Source organism: Taudactylus pleione, unplaced genomic scaffold (genome assembly GCF_031769625.1).
Source record: "Taudactylus pleione unplaced genomic scaffold, aTauple2 ptg000479l, whole genome shotgun sequence".
NCBI lineage: Eukaryota > Metazoa > Chordata > Amphibia > Anura > Myobatrachidae > Taudactylus > Taudactylus pleione.
The window spans coordinates 3,314,625-3,334,860 of NW_028284881.1; the positions used below are offsets into that span (position 1 = coordinate 3,314,625).

Sequence of the window (20,236 nt, forward strand, 5' to 3'; positions counted from 1 at the left end):
GCCTTTTCATCAGGACGTGTATACACGTCCTGATGAAAAGGCTTATAGCCTTGAAACGTTGACACATGGATATAATTATGTTGACGCATTAATAATAATATATATAAATAATATATATTCACTTGATTCACCAATTGGAGTGCCACCTCCCTAGCCAGAAGGATATAGATATATATATATATATATACACATACACACACACACACACATATATATATATATATATATATATATATATATATATATACATACACACATACACACACATATATACACACGTATATATATATATATATATATATATATATATACACACACACACATATACATACACACACACACACACAGTACCAGTCAAAAGTTTGGACACCTTCTCATTCAATGGTTTTTATTTAAATTAGAACACATATGGAAGAAAGTATTAAACAAATCAAAATATGTTTTAGATATTTTAGATTCCTCAAAGTAGCCCCCTTTTGTTTTGATGACAGCTTTGCACACTCTTGGCATTCTCTCAATCAGCTTTACGAGGTAGTCTCCTGGAATGGTTTTGAAATAACAGGTATGCCTTGTCAAGAGTCAATTATTATTATCATTATCCTTTATTTATATGGCGCCACAAGTGCTCCGCAGCGCCTTACAAAGTACATAAACAAATAATTTGACAACTGACTTACAGTACAAAATAGGACAAGGACATGGATAATATACATTGATACATAAGTGACCATAACACCTATATATGCAACAGAGAGTAAGCAACCAAGTGTTAGGTGCCTGGTGGGGGGTAAGAAGTAGGTGAAAGTAGAGTAAGGAGAAGCACAAGAGGGTAGAGGCCCTGCTCGTAAGAGCTTACATTCTAAAGGGGAGGGGCAGACAAACAGGTGTGACACAGATGGGGTAAACGGAGGAAGGAGCATGTTGCAGTTGCAAGTTAGGATGGGAGCTGGATGGCTTTGATGATGTAGTGGGTCTTGAGAGCCCATCTGAAGGATCGTATGGAATTACTTGCCTTCTTAATATGTTTGAGACCATCAGTTGTGTTCTGTAGAGGTAGGGTTAGTACACAGTGGACACCACTATTTGACTACTGTTGTAATCCATATTATGGCACCAATCACTCAACTCAGTAAAGAGAAACGACAGTCCATCATTACTTTAAGACATGAAGGTCAGTCGATAAGGAAAATTTCAAGAACTTTGAATGTATCCTCAAGTGCAGTTGCAAAAACCATCAGACGATATCATGAAACTGGCTCTCATGAGGACTGCCCCAGGAAAGGAAGACCAAGAGTTACCTCTGCTGCAGAGGATAAGTTCATTAGAGTTACCAGCTTCAGAACCGCTGCTTAACAGCACCTCAGATTAGAGACCAATTAAAGTCTTCACAGAGTTCAGGTAGCAGACAAATCTAAACATCAACTGTTCAGAGGAGACTGTGTGAATCAGGCCTTCATGGTCGTATTGCTGTTAAGAAGCCACTACTGAAGATGAACAACAAGAAGAAGTGAATTGTTTGGGCCAAGAAACACAAGAAATGGACATTAGACCAGTGGAAATCTGTACTTTGGTCCAATGAGTCCAAATTTGAGATTTTTGGTTCCAACCGCCGTGTCTTTGTGAGACGCAGAGAAGGTGAGCGGATGGTTTCTGCATGTGCGGTTCCCACTGTGAAGCATGGAGGAGGAGGTGTGATGGTGTGGGGGTGCTTTGCTGGTGACACGGTTGGTGATTTATTCAAAATTCAAGGCACACTTAACGAGTATGGCTACCACAGCATTCTGCAGCGCCATGCCATCCAATCTGGTTTGCGCTTACTGGGACCATCATTTGTTTTTCAACAAGACAATGACCCCAAACACACCTCCAGGCTATGTAAGGGCTACTTGACCAAGAAGGAAAGTGATGGAGTGCTGCGTCAGATGACCTGGCCTCCACAATTGCCAGACCTAAACCCAATTGAGCTGGTTTTGGATGAGTTGGACGGCAGAATGAAGGAAAAGCAGCCAACAAGTGCTCAGCACCTCTGAGCAGTCCTTCAAGACTGTTGGAAAACTATTCCAGGAGACTACCTCATGAAGCTGATTGAGAGAATGCCAAGAGTGTGCAAAGCTGTCATACAAGCAAAAGGGGGTACTTTGAGGAATTTAAAATATAAAACCTATTTTGATTTGTTTACAACATAATTCCATATGTGTTCTTTCATAGTTTTGATGTCTTCAGTATTAATCTACTATGTTGAAAATAACTTATACAAACAAATACCATTGAATGAGAAGGTGTGTCCAAACTTCTGCTTTTGACTGGTACTGTATATATTGCATTCAGGAAACGACAGATTTTACACAAGTAGACTGACACAAAGCATAATTCTACTTTTGTAGACTCAAACGGTCTAAATTATATAGTGATCCTGCTAGGCTCTTTTAGCAAGGCTCCGCACCCTGCCTATTATCAAATGTACAAAAAGTGCTCCACTGTTTTTCCAGAGCTCCATGCAGGACCATCGCATATCCTCCAGCTCTAAAAATTGTATTATTGTAAGCACAGAATACAGCAGATAAGTAGATGTGTTACAATGTAGCAGTCTATTTTCCAGCCCCTCTAAAATTGGAACACCGTTTTTGCTTCGGCTGCTTGTGTAATACAGCACTCAGACAAAGGATTCGATTCAGATTCAATTAGCCACCGGTCTTACCGCTGGGTTTTAGCCTAGTGCTGATGCGCTGTGTCCCAATCCCGGCCGGCCCCACTGAGCATGCGCGGGATCTCGCAAGCATCACAAGATCCCCGCATGCAGCCTGGAGCCGGCAGCCGCCGCAGCAGGGACAGCACTGTCCCTGCTGTGGGGATAGGGCAGCGCTAGGCTGTAACTGTCGATAGCGACAGCTACAGCTGGCCGACCGGTCAGGCGATCTGACTGTTCATACATGTCCCAGGCTATCGGCGCTGCTATCTTGTAGATAGCAGCGCCAATAACGACAGGGGCTCATAGCGCCGCTGTCATTTACCACCAAACCCCCGATCATACATCGGGTAGAAGCGGTATCAATGCACATAACGTGCGTGGATAGCACTTCTGAGTTTCTTACATCCATTAATTGAATAGTTCAGGGTACTTAACCCGGGATCTAAAGCCCTGCAGTAAGTTCAACAGATAATTAAATTGCCCCCACAGAGTGAAAGAGAAAGAACAGGGTGTGCTTATTTCCATAGTAGAACAACAGATTTTTGAACTGATCCTAGTGACTGTGGTAACCCCTCCCCATGAGAAGGAAACAATAACCCTGTGCTGAACTTATCTATTTTAAAATTCCTAAGGAATATAACAGCTTCAGCAACTGAGGATCTTGGGTGTTATACGAGTGTCCTATGTGAATAACAACTATCTTGGGTGAACAGATGTGCTGTAGCTTTAGCAATGCGTCACATCAATAATGTCCTTCAAAATTAAAATCTGCCTGTGACTGGGCACAATACGCAGCTAAGATACTGCAAATTTAATTACGTACATTTTTAATACCTGCTGTGATGCCAGAGCAGTATCTGGTGGATGTCAAACCAAGAGAGCTGGGACTACAGAAACATTGTGTTGACAATAATTCAAGAATTGTGGAAAGCTGTGTTGGGATCAAGTGTCTGATCCCAGCACAACAAGCAGAGATATGTCCCCTGCGGGACACGTCGGTCGGCGCTGGGATGCTGTGTGAGCTCCCAGCACTGGGTAAGCAGAGGCGGCGGGTAGCCAGCACTGGGACGGAGTATCTGTTCCCTGCACTAGTCAAGCATCGGGCAGTACTTGGCTCCGTGTGCGGGCTGCCTGCCCGCCGCCCGGTAGCCTGGAAGCGGCGGCAGGTGTTTGGCTCTGGCCGCAAGCCAAACACAGCTCGCGGTCCAGCAGCCAATATGAGGCAGACGTGACGAGCCAAATCGCGGCTCACTGCGTCATAGCCTCGCCCACTCGCAGCGTCTTGTAACAGATGCCGCTGAGCAGGTAGAGGCAGTCTGGTGGCGGAAAGACGACCTCCCGAAGGAGAGGAGAGGAGCGTCGCGGCAATAGTTCCGGGGGCCGCAGAAAAGGCCAGAAGGCATCGCGATCAAGAGAGGAGATCAAGGGCGGATGGATGAAGAGAGGAAGAGGCGGCGCCACTGGCCAGGACGGGCCAGCGGCAGAAGAAGCTGAGGACCGGATAGGACTGCTAATGAAGCTCCCCCCGCAGCCTCTTCTATCACAACAGGTAGACCATCTGTGAGGCCTACCATTAACCCCTACCTAGTGTCGTGCACTAGGCCCGTGGGGTAACTTCAGGCAATAGGCCTGTGGATAAAGAGGTGGGCACTAGGCCCTGAAGCTATAGGGGGCTGTAGGCCGTATAGAATTTCATTGGTCCTGTTAGGAGTAAATGACCTGGGTGTTAGGCCCAGGCGACTAAAAGTGCAAATAGGCAGGCCACCCTAAAATGTAAAGTGTCCTGGGTATTAGGCCCAGGCTACCAGGTGAGCCATACTGTTAGGCAGGCCCTTAGGCCTGAGACCTGCAGGCGAGTGAGCAGATGAAGAACAAGAGTGGACACGGTGAGCAAAATCTGTGCATATTGTCTCTCACTGGTTGTACTCCGGTGCAAGGTTGAGTCTTCACCTGGTGCGAGAGTACCTATAGGCGAAACTCGGGATCTGAGGCCAAAAGGGCCAGTGAAGACCTTCACTTAAAACCCAAATCTATTTGTAGTGGTACTCGGTCCGGTAGGGTGTGTCGGTCGACTTGAGGAAGCACGGTTCTCACTTCTCCTTCCTCCTAGGTAGTCGTGTCCATGACCAGTTTGGAATTCCAGAACCATCTGATCAACATACGGCCTGAAGGTGAGAGGGTGCGATGCAAGGTAAGATACGGAAGTACACCTGCACCGCACCCCTCTTACAGAACGTTGGGAAATGTTTTAAAGCATTTTTTTATCATCATCATCCTCCTCTATTTATATGGTGCCACAAGGGTTCCGCAGTGCCTCACAAAGTACCTAAACAAATGAGCAAACACAAAAACAGCGACTTGCAGGACAAGGATATAGCTTATATACATTCAGTCATAACACAAAAATAAGCAGCAGGGCGTCAGCTACCAAGTGTTAGGTGCCCTCGTGGGGGGACCTGCTCGTTATAGCTTACATTCTGAAAAGGAACACATTTTAACATATTCTATTTAACATGCGGTACGCAGATGTAGAAATGTATGCTTAAATTTATGGACTGTGCACTACCAGAAATGTATTTTGTTTCATACAATATTGCCAATTTAACAATTAGATTTGTTTAGTAAATTATACAGTAATTATCTTGCAAATTGTTTAGAGTTAGTTTAAACTAGAGATGTGCGCCGACCCCCGTGTTTTGGTTTTGGATCTGGATTTGCCAAAACCCCTTGTGTGTTTTGGTTTTGGATCTGTATTTAGAAAAAAATGTTTTTGTTCCAACAGTATTATTAACCTCAATAACATTTCCAGTAAATTCTGACCACCTCACAGCTAACAATAGTGATTTTTTTTCATCTAGTTTAGGGCCAAAAGGTTGCACCAAGCTAGCTGGCTGATTAAGCTAAGCGACAGCAGTGGGCGGCACTAACATGTGGCAGTTCAGCTTCCACCATGGCACAGACTGGCATTGCAGTGGTAGACAGGATGGCAGTTTAATAAAAATAGGATAGAGTTCTTCAGTTCCTAAAAGACATCTTTGATCTGGCAGACATTTTTTATTCTTTTATACATCTAATAAAAATGAGGTGGCCTTGCTTGTGGAGGTGCTGCTAGAAAATACTGTAAACAGACCTTTACTAGTTCATACTCAGGGATATTTCTAGGGATAATCGGACCAAGACTTGCTGTTTACATCAGAGGAAAGCAGCCTGTAGTTGACTAAAGTGCATCCCCGCTCCTTTCCCTATGTCATAGGCCGTTGTGAAGCCTTGGATGGCTTTTTGCTGCTCCTCCATCCGCTGAAGCATATAGAGAGAGTAGAATTCCACCTAGATACTACTTCTTGCGTCAGCTGATGGCATGGCAAATTCAAAAGTACTTGATGGTTCTCCAATCTTCGACATGCAGTTGCTGAATGTCGAAAATGTCCAGAAATCTTTTGGGCCACCGAGAGCATCTCCTGCACACCCCTGTAAAAAATTTTAAAATGTTGCACCACCAAATTAAGAAATTAAGTGTGTGAGCAAAACATGGGACATGTTCGAATTCACCCAGGTGTAATGCTTACACAATATTGGTGGCATTGTCAGAAATCCCAAGGAGAGTCCAAGTGGGGTAAGCCATTCTGCAATGATTTCCCTGAGTTTTTCTAAGAAGTTCTCAGCAGAATGCCTCTTAGTGAAACCAGTGATACACACAGTAGCCTGCCACTGACTGAACTGGCATTTGTTAGATGCTGCCGCTGCTGTTTGCACTGTTGGAGGCAATACATCTACCCAGTGGTCTGTCAGTCATGTAATCTTAAGTTTGCCCTGTCCCACTTGTCCACATATCTGTGGTTAAGTGGACAGTGGGCACAACGGCATTTCGGAGGACACTAATAAAGGCTTTTTTTTAAATGTCCTTGTACAGACTGGGAATGGTTGTTCTGGTGAAGTGAAATCTAGATGGGACATGGTAGCGGGGACACAGGACCTCAATTAACTGTCTGTCTAAAACCCACTGCATTAATGGCGGATACTGGACGCACATCTAATACCAGCATAGCTGTTATAGCGTCAGTAATCCACTGTGCAACTGGGTGTCTGCTGTCATATTTGTTCACCATTGCAAAGGATTGTTTGACAGTCAATTGTTTTGTTAAACTACTTAAAAGTAGTCTTCTTCCTAGTCCCCTTCTGGAATGAAGATCCACTCACAACAGCAGCAGCAACAGGCGTAGCACTCAAGGATCCTTCTGAGGAATCACGGATAGGAGAGGAGTCAGTCATTCGAATTTGGGTGGAAATAATTCCACACGAGAAGTGGATTTTTTTGTCTTTTGCCACGGCATAACAACGGGCTTTGCCTTTTTCCTACCATGGGCAACAACTGTTGCCTGATTTACACAAACATCCTCGGCATCAACATCCTCATCATCCTTGTTAGCGCCAACTACAGAAATATTCTCCTCATCCTCCTGTTGCAATTCCACAGGAGCATCTGCGATTTCTAAGTCAGAATATTGACTTGTGCTGCTCATCCCCACATTTGCAGAGGGCACACAAAAGGTGGAAGGAGGATCCTTTTCAAATACAGTATTAGAAAGGTCAGGCTCACACAAATGGCAACCGCGGACACACTTGGACTCTCCTCTGGGATCTGTGACTTTTCTGAGCACACAGTTGGTTTATGTGCCTTAGCTATTTACATTTTTTGACACTTCTACAGGGAGAAGGGCTTGCATCATCATAAGATGCAGAACCACCAGTCAAAAATTAAGACCAAGGCCTTATCCTTTCCTTGCCACTTTGTGTAGTAAATGGCATATTGCCAATTTTTTGTTTTACTGCAGCTAACTTAGTGTTACCGACCCTGTGGTCGCCAGAAGAGACAGTCTTGCACAGACTTGAGGGCTGGAATGCCTTGGCAAGATGCGGCCGGGTGGTTGAGGGAGCTAGCTCCAAATGTGGCTTATAGCCAATTAGATGCGGTGTGGCCTTTGGACCGGTAGCAGCCTGTGGGCTGGGTGAGGCCTGTGAGCATATTAATGGCGATACGGCCTTTGGACCGGTAGCAGCCTGTGGGCTGGGTGAGGCCTGTGAGCATATTAATGGAGATACGGCCTTTGGGCCGGTAGCAGTCTGTGGGCTGGATGAGGCCTGTGGGCCTATTAGTTGAGAATCAGCCTTTGGGCCGGTAGCAGCCTCTGGGCTGAATGAGGCCTGTGGGCCTATTTTGTTGTGATGCGGCCTTTGGGCCGGATGCAGCCTCTGGGCTGGATGCTGCCTTGAGGGCAGGGAAACTTGGCAAGACGACGCTGCGGTGCGCCAGTGCCGCCGGGATGACACCAGCGGTTAGTATGCAGGATTGCGTACTCCAAAACACCCAGGTGCGTCCGTGCTGCCTGGATGACAAACGGCGCATAATGCAGGTGCAGACCGTGCCGCCCAGATGACACAAACGGCAGGAACAATGGAGCTGGCTGGATACTGGAACTCGACTGAAACAGGTGACCAACACAAACCGGAAACACGTGATTACACTATTATTGGCATGGAGTGAAGGACTGGCTGGATTTTATCAGAAACAGGGCCCAAACAGAGCCAGCCTCCCTTGATGACTGACCAGTTTGCACCTGGGCTGTGAACACATAGGAGAATCAATTAGAGAAACCTGACACTGCACACAGAAAGGCAGTAATTAGTGCAGAGGCTCAGCAGCAACCAAGACTGGAACTGCAAACAATATGCTGCTAAACACAGATCCAAACAGGAGGAAGGAGGAGATTTCAGCGAACACTTGCCCGGCATTCACCCCGCACAGCATTGGCTTTGCGGAGGGAGGCTTGTGACACTTAGCTTTTAATTATTTTTTTTTTTAACTGTAAAACATTGCTTGTTTGATTTTAGATGCCCTGACATAAGCCCTGTATGCCCTTAGTAGATGATGTAGATGGACTAGTATCGTCATGACTGGTGGCACTGGCAGCAGCTCCATCACTAGTATGTGTTTCCTGCTCTCCTCTCAACTCATCGTTCTCCATATTAACAAACACGAATGAAGTGGGGTGCAGCACACACGTCAATTTGTACCAATTTTAAATATTACACTGTAGTATCAATGACCTAAAGTGTCATAACATTTTTTATGAATAAGAAAACACACTGCCCTACCACTTAGTGGAAAATGCAGTGTATTCGTAAAAAATATTGTGACACTAACAGTGTGACAATATTTTTTACGAATACACTGCGTTTACTCTAACAGTGTGACAATATTTATTATACACTGCGCTACCACTTAGTGTCACAAACGTGTATGAATATTACACTGCGGTCTGACAGGCAGAGTCAGTTAAAAAATATTATATACATACACACACAGTCAGGTGCAGAAATATTGGGATACAAGATGTGCTTTAACTGCAGACTTTCAGATTTAATTTGAGGGTGATTACATCCAAATCAGGTGAACGGTGTAGGAATTACAACGGTTTCTATATGTGCCTCCCACTCTTTAAGGGGCCAAAAGTAATGGGACTATCAACTCAAAATCTGTTTCATGGGCAGGTGTGGGCTATTCCCTCGTTATTTCATTATCAATTAAGCAGGTAAAAGGTCTGGAGTTGATTCTAGGTGTGACATTTGCATTTGGAATCAGTTGCTGTCGACTCTCAATATGAGATCCAAAGAGCTGTCACTATCAGTGACGCAAGCCATCATCAGGCTGAAAAATCTAAACAAACCCATCAGAGAGATATCAAAAACATTATGTGTGGCCAAATCAACTGTTTGGAACATTCTTAAAAAGAAAGAACGCACCGGGGAGCTCAGCAACACCAAAAGACCCAGAAGACCACGGAAAACAACTGTGGTGGATGACAGAAGAATTATTTTCCTGGTGAAGAAAAACCCCTTCACAACTGTTCTTGATTTGGCCAACTCTCTCCAGGAGGTAGGTGTATATGTGTCAAAGTCAACAGGTAGGTGTATATGTGTCAAAGTCAACAATCAAGAGAAGACTTCACAAGAGTGAATATAGAGTGTTCACCACAAGATGTAAACCATTGGTGAGCCTCAAAAACAGGAAGACCAGATTGGAGTTTGCCAAACAACATCTAAAAAAGCCATTACAGTTCTGGAACAACATCCTGTGGACAGATGAGACAAAGATCAACTTGTACCAGAGTGATGGGAAGAGAAAAGTATGGAGAAGGAAAGGAACTGCTCATGATCCAAAACACACCACCTCATCAGTGAAGCATGATGGTGGTGGTGTCATGGCGTGGGCATGTATGGCTGCCAATGTAACTGGTTCCCTTGTATTTATTGATGATGTGACTGCTGACAAAAGCAGCAGAATGAATTCTGAAGTGTTTCGGGCAATATTATATGCTCATATTCAGTCAAATGCTTCAGAACTCATTGGACGGCGCTTCACAGTGCAGATGGACAATGACCCGAAGCATACTGCAAAAGCAACCAAAGAGATTTTTTAAGGTTAAAAAGTGGAATGTTATGCAATGGCCAAGTCAATCCCCTGACCTGAATCCGATTGAGCATGCATTTCACTTGATGAAGACAAAACTGAAGGGAAAATGCCCCAAGAACAAGCAGGAACTGAAGACATTTGCAGTAGAGGCCTGGCAGAGCAGCACCAGGGATGAAACCCAGCGTCTGGTGATGTCTATGCGTTACAGACTTCAGGCTGTAATTGCCTGCAAAGGATTTGCAACAAAGTATTAAAAAGTGAAAGTTAGATTTAGGATTGTTTAGTTTGTCCCATTACTTTTGGCCCCTTAAAAAGTGGGAGGCACATATAGAAACCATTGTAATTCCTACACCGTTCACCTGATTTGGATGTAATTACCCTCAAATTAAATCTGAAAGTCTGCAGTTAAAGCACATCTTGTTTGTTTCATTTCAAAGCCATTGTGGTGGTGAATAGAGGCCAAAATATGAAAATCCAGTCAATGTCCCAATTATTTATGCATATATTTATGCATATGCATATATATATATATATATATTTTTAGTAGTACACTGGGGTACAGCACAAAAAGAAAATATATAATACATTTTTTTTATTACTTATATTATTATTAGCTTTTATTTTTTTATGCACTGGGCACCCCTGGATGGACACAGCAATCCCTGCCCCTGGAAGGACACTGCAGCCCCTGCCCCTGGATTGACACAGCAGCCCCTGCCCCTGGATTGACACAGCAGCCCCTGGATGAACACAACCACCCCTGCCCTGGACAGATACAGCAGCTCTTGGATAGACAAAGCACATCCGTTCACTAGACTCTCCACAGTTGGAGTGACATGGCACATATCACCGGGTATTTCTTATAGTAATCCAAAACCCGCGAGCATCCGACAGCGGGAGAATGACGTTTTGCCTCGCTTTGGGATCCGAGTCAGGCGGTAAGTAGCCCCCTAAAAAGGGGCTCACTGCACATCCCTGCCACCCACATCCAGACACACCTGGACTTATTTGCCACCTTAGGGGGCTGCCACAGCTGTCAACTTACTTCCTGGGCCACCCATAAGGCCTTAAATTCATACAGGCATTTTCCTTTTACACCTCCTTCATTTTGATGGATTATTATACATCCTCCATTTCCCCACCAATAAATACCTTGATTTTTACATTTGTATTTGCCAGACATTTCTTCTTTACAATTTCTCTTTGCTCTCTTTCTTTTCTGTAAACATCTCAGATACACATACGCATCAGACTAGTTAGCTCTTTAGGTATTCTTGTTGCTCCATACAACACAGGTGAGCGCTTTGTGTCGCATTTCTTTCATATCATGTCTAGTTTGAACTAGAGGTGTTTGCAGAACTCCATCTTTTGGTTTTGGTTCTAAATCATTGTTGAATTTTGGTTGTAGCAAAACCACCCTCAAATGTTGTAGTTTTCTTTAAAAATGGATAAAAACAATGTAATTTGGACCGGTTTTGTTCCTATGATATTAACTCCAATAACAGTGATTTTTAGTCAATTTTAACCACCTCAGCTCACAATACGATTTTCACCAATATTGGCCAAATGATGCAGCGAGCTGGCTGGCTAAAGCAAGCAACAAAGCAGCAGCACAAACACATGGCAGTTTAAGACAATATAGCACATCTATGAAACATAGTGGCAGATAGGATGGTAGTTTAATAAACTATATAGAATGTTTTCATTAATCAAGAAATAATAGCCTAATAGTAAAGACCTAGGAGACAATTCAAAATCACCAAATCACAGGCCTCAAGGCCAATAGAAATTGAGAATTGTAGAAAGTAGAAATTAAGTTAAAAACAATCTCAAGTCCTACGGCCAATTTAATTGCCCCCAAAGAGTGAAAGAGAAAGAACAGGGTATGCTTATTTCCATAGTAGAATATACTTTTGAACTGATCACAGGCCCAATCAAATCAAAAACAGTTTCATTACCACAGGGCGCATATTAGTATTTCCATAAGTTTACACATATTCATACTGTCGCCATCACGATTCACATTTATTGTATGGGAGCATAGTGGGGATAATCGCGTGGAGGCTTGTAACCTTGTCATCATGCGATCAGAATTTTGCTTTGTATTTATAGAATTTTGATTTAGGGCAAAAGTACAGTAAAATCTAAGCTGCCTATCAAACACATAATAAAAGGTTGACGAGGATGATACCCTGCATATGTGGAGAAACTGCAGGAAATGGGGCCTATAGGCTTGGATGAGAAGCTGGCGATGGATGTTCTTGCAAGATAGAGAACATAAACGCCTGTGACAAGTGGCTGTCCAGAACGAGTTGTATGCCAATGACATGACCTCTAAAAGAGCGTTGAGAAGCTGGAGCTGATACTTCAACATCTACTGAATCAAGAAAAGTTGAAATGAGCAACTAGGATGATCTGTACTTATCATAGTCAAAGGGGAATATAAAAAAGTCTTATTACCAGAGTGTGCCTATTAGTATTTCCATAAATTTGGTTTGGCTGAGATAATTTGCTGACTTCTTTATTTTCCATAATAGTTTACAAGTATTAATTCTGTCACCATCACTATTTAAATTCATTGTACAGGAGCATAGTGGTGATTATCCCATGTAGATCTTCATGCAGTCAAAATATTGATTTGTATTAATATAATTTTGATTTGGGGTTAAAACCCCCAGTAAAGGATATGCAGAGTTTAACAAACCAAGCACTTCAACTACAGGGATTGCCACTTTTGTGGCTGAAGTGCTTGGTTTGAGTCCCTACAAAAAGAAAACATCTTGGTGGTTTGGCTAAACTAATCTATCAATCATTCTCAGTTGGAAGATATAATTACTCTCATCACGCCTGTTAAGATTATCTTCACCACACAATATTGGATCATCCCCACGGAAAACCACCATTACAGTCTCTGTTTGCTATTATTGGTGGCAAAGGTCTTCCTCATAGAATTTGTAGTAAATTTTGATGAACATCAGTTTTTCAACTTTTTTTGGAAGTAAGCCAAATCGCTCACAAGATTCACGGTTGTGCTAAATACTCTTTCCAAGCACACACTGGAGAGTGGGCAGCTTAAAGTACACCATAGCTAGATTGCATAAAGAGCACCAAATTGCCATATTTTTCCTCCGAGTATTCAAAGGGATTGTGTGACATGCTAATTTGCACATCACCATTAAAGTAATACTCAACCATTGCATTGATGCTTACAGTATCAAATTGAGTGACAGAGGTGTCAATATATGTGGGAAATTAATTTAAGCCTGACTAGATAAAATAATTGTATCCAGCACTAACCTATTTGTACTAATTCAAATATCTGAAGTGTGGAAAGAATGAAGTATGGTATTATAGAGAAGTAAAATTAGATGTAAACTATGTACGTAATAATAATAATGGTGTTTATTGATTAGTTTAAAATTGTGTCTTAATTTTGAAGTCCAAGTGCTCCTGTGCTCTTATATGAATAAACAAAAATGATTAAGATCATTTTTGTTTATTCATATAAGTGCATAGGAGCACTTGGACATGCATCATTCTTTCCACACTTCAGATATCTGAATTAGTACAAATAGGTTAGCGTTGGATACAATTATTTTATTATAAACCTTCTTTGAGTTTGGACAACTCTGTGCCCAGCTGCTTCAAAAACTATTGATGAGTATACTGTAGCGCTGGTGTGCGCATCCTATAAAATTACAAAGCCTGACTAGATGTCAATGTTTCAATCTGGTGCAGTCAGTTGACTCATCACCACCAGTGGGTCTCTCGGAAAAAGTCAGTATTTTCCTGGCAGCAGCATTTGCAGGAGAAACTGAAGCAGGAGACATTGTGCCATGTGGCACTTGAGCTGACAATTTGCTCGCAAGAAGCTCTTTTCATCTCTTAAGATCTTTGTCAGTTGGAAAAAAAAAAAAAAAAGACATTACATATGACAAACCTAGGATCAAGCAAGGTTGCCAAAATGTAGTGATCCAATTGCAAGATGTTGCAAGTCCTTTGGTCCTGGAGAAGCAAAGAAAGAACTTGATCTACAAGTCCAACATACTAAGCGGAAATGCGTAATATCCTCCATCAGCTGCTCTTGCAGTAGTTGGGTATGCCCTGACTCAGGCTGGCAGTGTCTGAACTCACTTCATCAGTTACAATTTCAAATGGTCTCAGTAGCTTGCATAAAACGGAGAGTATTCTCCAGTGTGTTGCAGTAAGAGAACATGTGTCTCTTCTCTCCCTGTGTTCCTCCAGTCGCTGAAGCATATATAGGTTGAAATTTAACGTGGTTACTACCACTTGCTTCAGTTGGGGGCATGGCAAATTGAAATATTCTTGCTGCCGATGCAATCTTCTACATGAGGTTGCTGAATACCATAAATGTCCAGAAATGTTACGGCTCACAACCAGCAAATCCTGCATGGGCTGGTCATTTAAGAAATTCTAAACCACAGAGTTTATAGTATGCGCAAAACATGGTAGGCATTGAAATTGACCCAGTTGTAATGATGGTACAAGGTTACTTGTGTTATTGGTAGTGACATATCGTGACAAAAGTCTTAGCTGGGTAACCAAATTATTATTACATCCATGAGGTTTCCAATAGATTGACACTGGTATGCTACTTAACAGTCAGTAAAACTGATAATAGCCTGCCTACGAATGAGCTGGTGTTGTGTTACATACTGCTGCTGCTAAAGGCTATACACCCACCCAGTGGGTTTTCACAGTCACGTAGTCTTTCGTTTAACCAATACTGCTTGTCCACATACCTGTAATTAAGTGGCTAGTTGGTACAATGGCATTTTCTAGGCAAAGAACAACATTGTTTACCATCCCAGTACATGGAATTTGGTAGCGTGGACACATGACCTCAACTAATTGTCTAAAACCAGATACATTGATGGTGGATATTGGACGCAGATCTAATGCTGCTGTAGCCGCCATGGGTTCAGTGATCAGTGATCCGCTAAGCCTAGTCAATGTCCCTACCTCTACATTCTTTGGCATTACAAATGGTACAGCTGCCATGACAAATGTTGTAAGGATTTAAGCAACAATAATTCCAAACGGAAGAGGTGGCTTTTTTGGTCATATGCCCAAGTATGACAATTCGCTCATCATCACTGGCAAGAACTGCTGCCACTAGTGGCTGACTCACTTTTACACAAACATCATCCTCCTGAATTATATCAACTTATTCTTGTCCAACACATACATCAACATCCTCAGTGTCAGATACACAATTATTTTTCTTATCCTGTTGCTCTTCCAAAGTAGCATCCTCAATTTCTGTGTCTAAACCATTACTATTTTATTACTCATCCTCACATTTGCAGAGGGTGCATAGGTTAAGAAATGACAAACTCACAGACTGGTGTATATTTACTAAAGTGAGAGTTTTTAGAAGGGGAGATGTTACCCATAGCAACCAGATTCTAGCTATTATCTTCCAGAAGGTGCTAGTTAAATGTTAAGTGAAATCTGATTGGTTGCTATGGGCAACATCTCTTCTAAAAACTCTCACTTTAGCAAATATACCCCACAGAACTCGTGGACCCCCTTAGAAACCTCCTCAGGAATCTGTGAAGTTTATGAACACAGTATGTTCTTCAGCCATAGTGTTCTTTCTGTACACGGATTTGTCCGTTTTAGAAGTGACACACCTAGACTCAGAGCGAGAAGGTGGTGCATGCAAGGTTACAGAAGACACCGGTGTTTAGCCCTGGCTTTACCAATAAGCATGAAAGAGCAGTAGCAAGACCACCATTGACAAATAAAGGCCATAGACTCAGCGTTTCCTTCCTACTCACTGTGTGTGGAGTATGGCATGTTGGCAATATTATGTTTTTCAATAGTAAACTTTACTTTCATAGTTATATTTTCTATACGATTGTGAAATACTGTTTAGATTTGAAGTGCCCTTTACGCCTTCTTTTCCCTTGACCACCTATAGTAGATGTTGAAGTACCACCACGACTTGTAGCAGCTGCATAGTACTGGGTTGCTCCTACTCTTTATCAACTGATCCGTGAATGGTTTTAAACTTTTACACCAGGACAGGAGTAAAGTTACTTAAGGTGAACTAAACTGCCACCACTACAAATTAATGTACAATGAGATCGAGAAATGAGGGACTGTTACCATTACCATGCAGCTTTATTAAAAGACTTGGGGTGTTTTTTTGACACCAGAAAAAAAAAAAATTATATTTTTGCACCTATTATTTTGGGGTACAGCTGACAGGGACACAACCACACCAAGTAAATACAGATCTGCCCTCATTCCCTACTGCTGCAGTCAGGCAAAACAGCCCTCTTGCGAGGGCCCGTGAGCCTTGGCAATACAAACACTTCAAGAGACTGCACTGATTAAGTTTATATGCGACACTTGTATATCTGTGGGCGACAGTCTAAATCTGTATATAAACGTGCTACGATGCAGCGAGCACAGCTTTTTTTCACGCCAAGTTCCATTAAGCTTGTTATACAGACTCAGATATACAAGTATTAATATTAAATTAATCAGTGAAGTCTCGTGAAGTGGTTTGTCACATCAGATTGTGACTAAGAAGCATTTGCGGGTGAAAAAAAAAATAAATCACTCAGCACAAGCAGAGTTGCACGGGACCTGGCATGTCACTGGCGACAAGCGTCTCACGCCACATGGCATATTGAGGATCGGTGTATGAAGACACATTTGTACAGTAATATACACTATCTCTCAAAACACAGCATTGAAATAAGTCTTTTATAATTCAATTTAAATCCTGAGTTTTTCTTTAAAACAGGAAAAGAGGTCGTCCTTGGGGTGCAGTTCACTCAGACAGCACAGTATTTTTGTCACAGCTAAGCTTGAAATAACTCTGCGCTCAAACATCAGTGACAATTATATACTGCAGTGTAGATCGATATCCTTGTGAAAATTATTAAATGCAGCTTTCTTCAAGTTCACTTCTAACAATCACAAAAGCCTGTTTGCACTAGATTGCAGGCGCTACTAGTGTCTGATAAACACCATGACAGTAGCATGTTTGCAGTTTGCACTGGATTACAGTTACTAGCTAGTGTCTGACAAACACAAACAGTGACAAAGATGCCTGCATTCTCTTACACTCTTCCCACCCACTCTCTAATGGCGTCTACGGCAGCAGAACTATAGCCCACACCCTCTCTATACTCTGTGTGAAATGGCGCATGATCACGAGGGGGCGACTTTTATATGCAATCCAAAATACACGAGATCCAATATTTCTGTGAAAATTACATTCTGCCTTGTTTTGACAAAGAACTGAACTTAGTAGAACTGAGTACTAGCTCAAATTCCCACTAAGAAAACCCTAAATTCATGTGTTTTCAGATACCTGCAAAACCGAACAGCTCAACTCTAATTTAAACCAAGAGGTGTCCAAACTATGGCCCGGGGGCCAAATGCAGTACGCCATGTGCTCCAATGTAGCCCTCTGATTGGACCACAGAGTCTTTGATCAGTCGTTATACCTTATGGCCAGAGACCAGGCCCACGTGATCAAGATGGCGCCTACAGCACTGACTGAGTTAATCCCTTGTGCTGCAGAACCACTGTCATATGAACTATTGGTGCTAAATGCCATGTACTGTAAATGTAAAAATCGTTTTGACAAGTTATTTTTAAATTGTCCTTCAATTCACATAATAAAATACTTAGAAAACCCTACATGAATTAGCAATAAATATGAAGTCATGTATTACTTGGTACTTTATCGTAGTAGTAATATATTATAGACACTTGAGAGCATACAAGATCCCTTAGCATATTTTGGAAATATAAATAGGTCTTAAGTAGAAAAAAAACTCACCAAAACTCTGTCTCCCAACTTAAGCTCTCGCTCCCCTTTCTTTATCGACCCAGTCTCAGAAAGATTTGATATTGATTCACTAGTCGTTCGTGTGAGGTTGCTCAGTTGAGCAGGTGTACTAGGTTCCTTAGTAGATGATGTAGTACTTTTCAGAGGTGTTGCTACAGAAGATGGTACAGGGGAAACAACATTTGAAGACACAGAGGTTGGCGAGGTAGCTCTTGATGTAGTTTGGGCACCATTGGTTTCATCCTCCAATGGTTTCCGTGACAACTTTGAAGGTCTTGTAAATATTCCCCTTAAGGCCTCACACTGGAAATATCGGACACCAGCAACGGCCCCATCGTTTTTGCCAATTGCTTCATCCAAAACAATCCCTGCCCACTGTCCTGGAGCAAACTGAGTCTCACCAAGAAACTGAATTAATCCAGGTTTATTACCGTTAACCCACACATGCTCTCCAACTCGAAAATCATCCACAAACCCTTCAGAAGTCTCTAAAACTGGTGCACTCGCCGCCTTTTCTACTGCTTTTGAAGGTGTAGCTGCAATAGAAAGACAAAAAAAATATTATGTGCTACATAACAAATATTTGGGAGCACAGAATACATGCTCAGAGTAGGATGAGAAGTACATAAGACCTGCCAGCATGCATATTTTCAGTCATAGTACTTATTTTTCTTATACAATGATGAAGTAATACTATAATAAGTAAATCAAACATGTTTACCATTATCGCTAAATGCAAGTACAGGTTGAGTCTCCCATATCCAAATATTCCGAAATACGAAATATTCCGAAATACGGATTTTTTTTTGGTATGACTGAGATATAAAACCTTTGATTGTTGATGGTTCAATGTACACAAACTTTGTCTAAGGCACAAATTATTACAAATAATGCATAAAATGACCTACAGGCTGTGTGTATAGTGTGTAAATGAAACAAATGACTTTAATTTCTGTACCCACAAAATTATTGAAAATATTGTATAAAATTACCTGCAGGCTGTGTGTATAAGGTGGATATTACACAAATGCATTGTGTGTGTATATTTGGGCCCCATTCCCAAGATATTTCATTATTAAATGCAAATATCCAAAATACGAAATATTTCGTTATCAAAAAATATCCCTGGTCCCAAGCATTTTGGATATGGGAGACTCAACCTGTAATATATTCATGATATAAAAGAAATCCTAGTTTTCATTTAGTATCTTTCAATGTATCGACTAGGGAAACAACATACCATTGCAATGCTTGTAAGCAATGATACAGCAAGCAGAAAGAAAATACGGGTAATATTTCATCAAATGTTATCTTTATCCAGTTTCAATGCAAGGGTTAATTCTAGACTCACGGTACTTGTAACTTACGCCACTGACGAAAAAAACACTGGCACTGCCAATTAGCTGACAGTGGGAGGAATGTGATAAATAAAACCTGACTAAACTGAGACACACAGTCAGTTGACTAAAGGCACTGAAGGACAAATCATACCTAAATGGAGTGATGATAGATTAAAGTCTGAAGAGGAAACTGAGGAGAACATTTCTGTTTGAGGAGCTTATAAATATTAGTAGGGTATAAAATTTAAATTCGGAGTGCTACATTAATAATATCACTTTTTACAAATAGGGATTATTTCTCTGAGTATATTAAGTAAGACAGAATTGGACAGGCTACTCATTACATAGAATGAGGAAATAAAAAAAATAAAAATATATATCTTTTAAGTCTGCAATACCTCCTGACTGGAATAAAAAAATAATTAACCCAGGGTTGGTGATATCAGAAAGATAAATAATACAACAAACATGATTTTTGCCATTACCATTAAATCCTTTTCTCAAGTTCCCTGGGGACACTGAAGACTCTGGGTTATTATAGCAGGTGGCATGAGGAGCCTGGGCACTATGAAATAAACCTCTCCTCTATAAGCCGGTCAACCATCAAGGACCTCAATTTTCAACAAAGCCCAAAGGACAGATGTTAAGTACAAAGAGAGAGAGAGGAGAAAATGTACTATACAACCACAAAAATCCTCCAAAATCAAAACATAGAACCAAAAACTTAGAGAACACAACAGGAACAAGAAAAAGCATATCCTCCTTCCATCTAATGAAGGACTTTGGTAACTCTGGGGACATCCCACAACAGTCCTCAAGAGAGAGAACACATGTGCTGTCCGCAAAAGCCTCTGTCCAAAATGGTCATCCATGGATGCCAAAGGTGTCAAGCCAATAGA

The 20,236-nt window shown here is 41.8% G+C and overlaps 1 protein-coding gene across 3 annotated transcripts in view; it reads right to left on the bottom strand.

Annotated features, from left to right (window-relative positions):
* Positions 1-20,236, bottom strand: part of CLIP1 (CAP-Gly domain containing linker protein 1) — a 181,915-nt gene that overhangs the window by 138,366 nt on the left and 23,313 nt on the right. For all 3 annotated transcript variants that reach the window (XM_088449167.1, XM_088449166.1, XM_088449168.1), the window contains exon 3: positions 17,989-18,533. In XM_088449167.1, coding sequence (XP_088305293.1) covers positions 17,989-18,533 — 545 coding nt within the window. The remainder of the gene's footprint in view (positions 1-17,988; positions 18,534-20,236) is intronic.